General features: G+C 42.1%; 1 protein-coding gene across 1 annotated transcript in view; it reads left to right on the top strand.

The window, feature by feature from the left end:
• Positions 1 to 3,008: 3,008 nt before the first annotated feature.
• The window catches only part of LOC101630685 (EGF-like module-containing mucin-like hormone receptor-like 2), a 26,350-nt gene continuing 20,290 nt past the window's right edge, over positions 3,009 to 9,068 (top strand). Inside the window, exon 1 of the mRNA XM_012728939.1 lies at positions 3,009 to 3,090. Coding sequence (XP_012584393.1) covers positions 3,009 to 3,090 — 82 coding nt within the window. The remainder of the gene's footprint in view (positions 3,091 to 9,068) is intronic.

Below are 9,068 nucleotides of genomic sequence, written 5' to 3'. Positions count from 1 at the left end.
AAATGGGATAATGAGAAACCATCAAGGGGAGATGCTGTTGAAGCAGTGAGACCCAGTGATTGAGAGGCAACACCAGAGAAGCCACACAGGAAATAGAAATTGTATCTCAGTCTCGCCTTTCAGGGTGGCAGTGCTGGAAGTGGAGTTGGATGAGGGAAAGGGTTACTCAAAGTCCATGTGGAGCAAGGAGAAGCCTTGAGGGGCTACAATGGAAATAATGCACAGCCCTCATATTTATTGGCATTGAGTGCCAAGGTGGGGCAAGCACAGAGGGAGTGTTCATCCATGGTGATGGGTTTAGGGATGTAAGTGAGGGTGGAATAATCAGGAGCTATAGCCTGAGTGGCTCCATTATTCCTACAAGTCCAAGCATATCATCTCTATTCAAATATCTGACTGCTGTTATTAACAGTTTCTGGTTTCCCATTATGTTCCTCACACTTAGATTTATGCCCTTGGGGAGAGGCACCTGCCTGATCCTACACCTAGATGATAAGTAGGAACTCTGGGCACCAAGACAAGACAATATTCCCAAGAATAAGGAGGGCTGGGGGTTCCACATGACCCATATCAGGAAGACCAGAAACAAGTGCTAACAAGATTGTGGAGAAAAGGATCTCTTTTACACTCCTGGTGGGCATGTAGACTTGTCTAGCCCTTATGGGAAGCAGCATGAAGCTTACTCAAGAGAGGAAAATAGGATTGTCATATGATCCAGAAATTTTACTTCTAGATGTCTTTCTAAATGCAAAAACACTAATTTAAAGGCAAGCTTGCACTCTTGTATTTAAGCAACAGTGTCCAAGATATAGAAAACAACATAAATTCCCAAAATAGGATGAGTGGATCAAGAAGACATTGTACATGTACTCCATGGAATACTACTCAATGAGCAAGAAAGATACACCCATGTGATTTGCGGTAATATGGATGGAGCTGGAAGGGATTATGCAAAGTGAAATAAGCCAGAAGGAGAAAAATACCAGATAGTGTCACTTACATGTGGAAAACAGAGAAATCAAACACAGGGTCAGGCAAAGATAAATTTTAAAATAACCCTTGAAAGCTGCAGATGGAAGGAGGACTCCAGAGTAGGAGGGGAGCGGAGGGAAAGGGCTGCGAAGAGGGTGGGGAGAGAGGGCAGTGTATCAGGGTGGGTGACTGCAGGTGCTCGGGGGCTGAGTGCCCTTCTGTGACCACATCTGCGTCAGAGTCTTATGCTTCCAAAACGCTAACAAATATGCAAACCAATGGTAACTTCAATTAAAACAAAAATAAGAATAAACTAAAACAGAAAATAAGCGTTGGCAAGCTTATGGAGTAGTTGGAAGCCTGGGGCTTTGCTGGGGGAAGGGGAAGTGGCGCAGCTGCTGTAAGACTCAGTGTGGTCGATCCTGAGGAACGTGAAGAACTACCATGTGGCCAAGTCATTTCATTTCCAGTCAGATACCTGGTTATAATGATAAAAGAACTGAAGACGAGGGCTACAACCAACACTTCTACATAGGTGTCCTTAACAGCATTATACACAATAGCCAAAACATGGAAACAAGAAAGTGTCCATCAAAAATAAATGGATAGACAAAATGTAATAATAAAAATGACAGAATATTTAGCATGAAATAAATGAAGGTCTAACATTCTGCAACACAGGGCATCATCAGAGTAGCTACTTTCATATGACAGAGGAAACGTTACACTTTTATTCCCCTCTCTCTCCCTGTAATATTATAAGAAAGTAAAATTTCTATATTATTTGTATGTTGCTGAAAATCCAGACAGTGAAATTATTTTCTACACTAAAGCCAAATAAGATAATTAGAAATCAAACATTAGAATTACGGAAGAGGGTGTCAGAACAGCGAGTTGGATCACATGAGTAAGTTCACAACAAGAGGGATTTCCAGTTGTGTACAAAAGACATTCATACAAAGATTAAGGTTTGTCATAGAGTATCCAGAATACTCAGTAACCAGGAGGCAAGAAACTAGACACTACAGAGCTTGGGGTTCATGATGGTCATATATTGGAGTGGATGGCAGATGGCCACAAACTGATCACAGGCCACTGCTGTCACAGAAAGCTGTCTAAGCCTCCATAAAGGTGGTGAAAGTATATCTGGGTGAGGTAGCCTTCAGAGGTCATGAATTTTCTCTGAGTCTGGATGTTCAGGAGCATCTTTGGGATGGTGGTGGAGGTGGTGAAAGTTGTGTCTGTAAAATAGAGAGGAAGTGTGAAGGTGAGGGACAGTGATGCTAGCCACTATGACGAGGAGGTTGCCAGTGAAGGTGACCAATTACATGGACAGAACCACTCCAAAAGGGTAGACTGCAGCAATACCTCTTCTGAAAGACCCAGGATGTCTTGTTTTTTCTTCCATGTAGCTGATATAACTGATACAAAGTGTGTGCAATGAGGATGCAATCAGCATTCAACAACAGATGTACTGCTTGATTTTGCATTTATTTAGTTATATCTTGTATGTTATCTTTAGATTTGTTGCTCTTTAACTGATCAATCAGGGAATCCCAAGTGTTGCTTCTCTCCTGTAGCTGATAGCTGCTATTGACATCTGCCTAAAACATTTTCTTGGAAAATGTTTTCCTTTGTAAACCAAATTTCCTGCTCTCATTCCTCAAATAATTTTGACAAATTATTTGTGCCCAAATGTGTCCAAGATCTAAATATGTGGCTCCTCACAGCAGAAGCTCACAGGTCTGCTCTAGGGGTGACCAGCCACCAGTGGAGCCAAAGAAAATAGTCATCTGCAGGGAGAGAAAAGCTCTTCACCAAGATGCTGAGCCCAGGCAGGAACTATAAGAATGACATTGCAACATCATAAATAGGGAGCCTGGGATCAACCTCTTTCCTAAAAGCAGCTAAAGGGAGGGCTGATAATGAGCTAGCAAAACCCAGATGCTTCAAAGCAGCAACTCTCCAGGATGCCCAAGAAACAAAAGGGGGCAGAGAGGGGAAAAGGAAGTGATTCTCTGCAGACACTTGGCAGAATGGGCGAAGCCCAGTCCAGTCTGCAAAGCAACATCTTCCTGCCCAGACTGGGCAGCCAAGAACCCCCAGTAGCCTACGATGGTACATCTGGAACCCTCAGATATCCTCAAGTGAGCAAGGAGACCAATGAGATGCCATCTCGATGGGAGAGGTTAGAACTTAATTCCCCCACCCCGCCTTTTTTTCTTTTCCCTGAGATGCAACTGAGGAGTAAACCCTGCTGAGAGGTGCATCCCATTTGGCCCTTGGGTGCCACCTAAAGCAGGGCCAGAACACCAGCCACCAGACCCTCTGGAGCACTGACTGCATCTTGAAAGACCAAGTGACAGCAGCACAACTCAACCAGCCCAAGCCTCCAAGCAGACCGGGCCACAAGCAGAACCTCCCAGTTGTTGTGCTCTGTGTCGGGTCGCCTGCTACACCAGCAAGTGCTCTCCACTCAGCCTGCTGTGCCGCCAGAGGACAGGGCTAAAGCAGGAGCTTCGTGATGCCCTCCATCAAGGGCCTTTGCATCCTGAAACAGTTTGGTTGTCCAAGGAAGCCGTAAGAGCCCCCAATCCTACCCAACTGCCACGGCAGTCCAGACACTGTGCAGACCCACACACACCATGGTAAGAGCTCTAGGATGCCCAGCTGCCAGCAGCAGGGGTCTGGTCAATGCATACCAAGGTAATCCCCCACCCTTGAATCTCCTGAGCTGCAACAGTGGTCCAGGCAGAGTGCACATCCATCCACTGGCCTTTACATGAGGTCCCATCGCTCAGAACTGACGCCAATTCTCTCATGTGACACAAGCTATGCAACGTCTATCGATTCCGGGTAGATCGGGAAAAGCTCTGAAAAATCAGACTTTCCACTCCTAACTTATGTTATGACCTCCCTTTTTTGTATAATCGTAATATCAAAATATTCTGAGCAACTTTCAGCTTACAATTGGATTGTCAGCCACATAAGGCCTGCCTGCCCTAACAAGCAAGCACTGCACCAGCGTGAGAAATTCCTCAGAAGTCAAAAGTGACTTGACAACTGGCTGATCAATAAAAGCAAAAGGGCTGTTTCTGCAAAGTCTCTAGCACTGCAGGATGGAGGAAAACCCCAATCTTATCACTTTACTATCTCACCTAGCCTTCTGTTCAGCTTCTAAAAGAATTACTCAAACTTCCTACTGTCTTAGTTATGGAAATTCATCCAGGTTGCCTGTTTTAGAGCTAGTCAAGTTTTTTACCTGCTATACCTCAAAGCAATCCACAAAAGGTCTTCTGGCTAGTCTTTCAGGATTCTACTATCTAGTCTTTAGACAAGAAATTCACCTATGTCTCCTATTCAGAGCAAATTATGCTTTCGGCTGTCTAGACCTCAATGAAACTCACTTAAAACCTTTTAGCAAGTTTTTTCTTTCTTTCTTTTTTTTTTTTTTAAAGATTTATTTATTTGTGCATACAGAACTGGGGTACAGGCCAGAGGCTCAGGGGTGGTGAGAGGCTTCACCAGAGACAGAGCGGGGAGCAGAGCAGGCAGATCGACGAAGTACACTGCTGAGGGGAGCAGCGGGCTGGTCAGGAGAGGTCTGCCTCGCCATGTGGTCACCTCCCGGGCAGGCAGGATTCCAACTCATGCCGAAGCAGCTCCAGACTCTCAGTGCTGTGCTTTAACCCACTGAGCCACCAGGGAGGGCCAGCAAGTTTTTTCAAAGAACTTTTCAGAAAGTTGATTTGCAAGAAATTTCCTGTTCCTGCCTCCCAGGATGTCTCAGGTAGAAAAAACCATCAAGTAATAGATAAGGTTAAAGGGACTTTATTTTTATCATTCTTCACTATAGTAATATTAGTCTTAAACTTTGTGCACCTATGTACCTGTTTTTTAACCTTGATTGATGTTAGAATGTTAGAATCTGAAGTAAAGGTCAAAAGGACGCCAGACTATTCTTAGAAAAATGGTGATTGTGATTTCAGCTCACTTCATATGCTAATGTCATTCCTCTGCCTGCGTGAAGTGTATAAACTGAACCTTTGCTGAAGGCAGAGCAGTAAGATTTGCACCCAACTCCGACTCCCATGTCTTCCTCACTCCTGCTCCCCTTTACTCCCCAATTTTTAGAATATAGCCTTGTGGAAGTCGTTCCCACCTTGAGCCCCTGCCTGTGTCAGCCGCTCGATAGCCTGAAATCGGGGCTTGTACCCGACATTCATGCTCTGGAAAAGCACACAAATCACATGGCCCTACATCAAGAAAAACATGAAAGGAAACTATGGGGAGAAAGAAAAATACAGCGATCAAGAAAGTCCCCCTGGGAACAATACACCACAGAAATAAAATCAGCTTCCAGAGCACAATGATACTGATATGGAAGAATTTCTCTGCTCGATGGATAAAGAATTCAGAATCATCTTAATTAAAAGTTGAAAGAGGCAGACAAGGAACAGGATGATATGGAGACAGATAATCAATGAACACAATAACAAGATTGAATCTTTAAGTAAGATAGTAAAGGAATAGGAGGAGTTTAAAAGACGGAAGAGGAAGTAAAAAAATCTGGGAAAAACACAGAGATGGCATAGATGAAATGGAATAACGAGTCAGTACTCTTGAAGCCAAAAAGGAAAAACAAATAGAGGAATAAAGACTAAAGAATGAAGAATTATCTGACTACACGAGGAAAGGAAATATAAGGGCTATAGGAATCTCAGAGGGAATAGAGAGGGCCAAGGGAAATGAGAAACTATACAAGGAAATAATTGAAAAGAATATCTCAAACTTGAATAAAGAAATGAAAACAGAGATACAGGAAACTAAAGTACTAAAGTACCAAGGTTAAAGAAAATTACAGAATTACACAGAACAGAAAACCTCCTATGATTTCTAGACAGAAATAAATTAATGAAGCTGACAAGGGAAAGAAGCAGATAACTGATATAGGAAATCCAATCAGGGTGACGTCAGAATTTTCTGAAGAAACACTACAGGTAAGAAGAGAATGAAGATACATATTTAGAAATCTTCGAGACAAAAATGTCAACCAGTAATATTTTGTCCTGCGAAGCTCTCCTTCCTCTGTAAGTGACCAATAAGGAACTTCTCAGACAAACTATAACTTCAAAAATCAGCTACAACTAAATCCCCACTCCAAGAAATATCACAAGAAGTCTTAAAATGTAAAGCAACAGAGGAATGAACAGGAAGACTGGAACAAGATAGTGAATAGAACCACAGAACAATCACCAAAATAGCAATAACAGATTTCCATCTATCAATAATCAACCTAAATATTAATGGACTAAACTCACTAAAAAAGAAAAAAGTAAAAGCAATATACAGCTGATTCTTTAATTTGCCTATGTGGACTTAAAAAGTAGTTACAGGGCCCTCACTGGTGGCACAGCACTAAAAAGCTAAACCCACTTCATCATGAGTTCAATTCCCGTCCTGGTGGTGATCCACATGGTCGGCAGACCTCTCCTGGCCTGCCTGCTGCTCCCCTAAGCAGTGTACTTCGTCCATCTGCCTGTTCTGCTCTGCACTCTGTTTCTGGTGAATCCTCTCACTGCCCCTGCACCTCAGGCCTGTATCCCAGTTCTGTATGCATAAGGAAATCTTTTTTTAAAAAAAGTGGTTACAACTTTTTGAGTAGGTTAATTATTCTTCACAAACAATTAATTATACTGAATCTGGAAGGAGGATTGGGATTATTTCAGTTAATTAAAGAAGTAAGTACATGCCTGTGAGCTGCATGAGTTCTTTGTCATCCTCTGATATTGGCCCCTTGTCAATTCCTTTTTCTCCACATCCTCCCACAGTTTTTTTTTTTTTTAAGATTTATTTATTTATGTATACAGAACTAGGATACAATCCGGAGGTACAAGAGCTGTGAGAGGCTTCAACAAAGACAGAGTGGGGAGCAGAACAGGCAGATAGACAAAGTACACTGCTAAGGGGAGCAGCAGGGAGACAGAAAAGGTCTGCTGCGCCATGTGAATCACCTCCGGGGCCTGGGATAGAACTTGCACTAAAGCGGCTGTAAGTAGCTTACAGTGCTGCGTCCTAACCCACTGCGCCACCAGAGAAGGCTTGGAACTGATTTTTTTTTTACATTCTTTCTTAAGACTTATTTATCTGTGCATACAGAACCGTGGTACAGGCCGCAGGTGCAGGAGCAGGAGCGGTGAGAGGATTCACCAGAGACAGAGTGGGGAGCAGAACAGGCAGATCAACAAAGTACACTGCTGAGGGGAGCAGTTGGTGTGGCAGGAGAGGCCAGGGACAGAACTCACACTGAAGTGGCTACGGCTCACTTGCAGTATTGTGTCCTAACCCATTGCTCCACCAACTCTCACAGTTTTTTTTAAAGATGTGTCATTTTCACTGGTGTGAGATGGTATCTCACTGTGGTTTTGTTTTGCATCTCCCTTACTACCAGTGATGCTGAACAGTCTTGCATATGTCTGTTGGCCATCTGAATTTCCCCTTTGGAGAAGTGTCTTTTTAGCTCTTCTAGCCATTTTTTTTTAAAGACTTATTTATTTGTGCATACAGAACTGGGGTACAGACCAGAGGTTCAGGGCGGCGAGAGTCTTTACCAGAGACAGAGTGGGGAGTAGAACAGGCAGATTGAGGAAGTACACTGCTGAAGGGAGCAGCAGGCGGGTCAGGAGAGGTCTGCTGCGCCATGTGGTCACCTCCAGGGCAGGCAGGAATCGAACTTATGCGGAAGTGGCTTTAGCTTCTTAGTGCTGTGCTTTAACCCGCTGAGCCACTAGGGAGGGCCACTTCTACCCATTTTTTGATGAGGCTTTTTCACTTTATTTTTGTTGAGTTTTGACATTTGCATTGTGTGCAAAATTTCCTCTCAATGCACAACATGAAGGATGATGTAAAAAATAAATAATTATATTTAGTTGAAAAAGAAAATCAAAATATATAAAAAATGCAGACAAAAATATCACCCTAATTCCACAGCAGTATTCACAACTGTCTTTCTCTTAATCCCTGCTAGTCTTGATTGAAAATTATCAAAGTTTTTGCTATAGGAAAACTTAGGAGGCATTTTCCATTGTTTTTTAAAACACAGCTGGAGTATATTCCTTTATCAACAAATCTAAGATTTATTAATGAATCTAAGATTATTCAGGGTTTTTGAAGGAAAAACAAACACATTCATTGTGCTCTTCCAGGGTTTAGGTTGGGGTAGTTTGTGAGCGATCTTTGTGGTGCTGGGATATTTATCTTGATTGCAGTGACAGTTAAGGTATCTACAAATGTGATAAAATGACACAGAACTCTATGCATTGTGCCAATGTCCAGTAGCTTATGTACATACATATGTAATTTTTACAGGAAATGGGTAAAGGGAACATAGGACCTTTGGTACAATTTTGCAGCTGTGATCACACTTATTTCACAATAAAAGGTGAAAATGTCTGTTAATAGAAAAATTGTAGCTAACACTGCTTATTCGACCCCAAGTTTCTTGTAGGAGCCATGAAGGGGATTTTTTATATTGGGGAGATCTTTTAATATTCAGTATAGCATCTTATATAGAAAGATATGAAATACAGTGTCAAGAGTGGTTTCAGCACTAATACTAGCAATACTATACAAATACTTAAAAAAATATAACTTTGAGTTTTAGGTATGTTAATCAGTAGGTTAAGATTAAGAGGAAGTGAGTATCCCGATCAGCAGTTTCCTAACAAAAAAAAGGCATAAATTACACTTTAAACAGGAAGTCTTTCACAGACACAGAACTCAATCAGATAATTCCTTGGCTGGGCTCGCTGGTCTCTACACTATGAGAAGCAGATATCTAAGGTTGCTGCCAGGTAGGTAGATGATAACAATGACAATAGACAGAAGGTTATTTGGGCAGTCCTTTCTAGTTCAGAATATACTCTGTTCTTTGCTTGGTTTCTGGTTTCTTTCTCTAAAGTCCTATAAGGGAAAGCAGGGAAGAAAATTTCAGAGGGGTATTATAATAGCTCCATTATATTATCTTCTCAAAGGAGAAAGTTGGTGAAATTATTTGTCAGATAAATATGGGGACTTAATAGAGACTTCTCCTTTCA

The sequence above is a fragment of the Condylura cristata genome, unplaced genomic scaffold (assembly GCF_000260355.1).
Source record: "Condylura cristata isolate star-nosed mole 26May11 unplaced genomic scaffold, ConCri1.0 scaffold00024, whole genome shotgun sequence".
NCBI lineage: Eukaryota > Metazoa > Chordata > Mammalia > Eulipotyphla > Talpidae > Condylura > Condylura cristata.
Note: the sequence above shows the minus strand (reverse complement) of the source record. Positions and strands in the feature narration are given on the sequence as shown.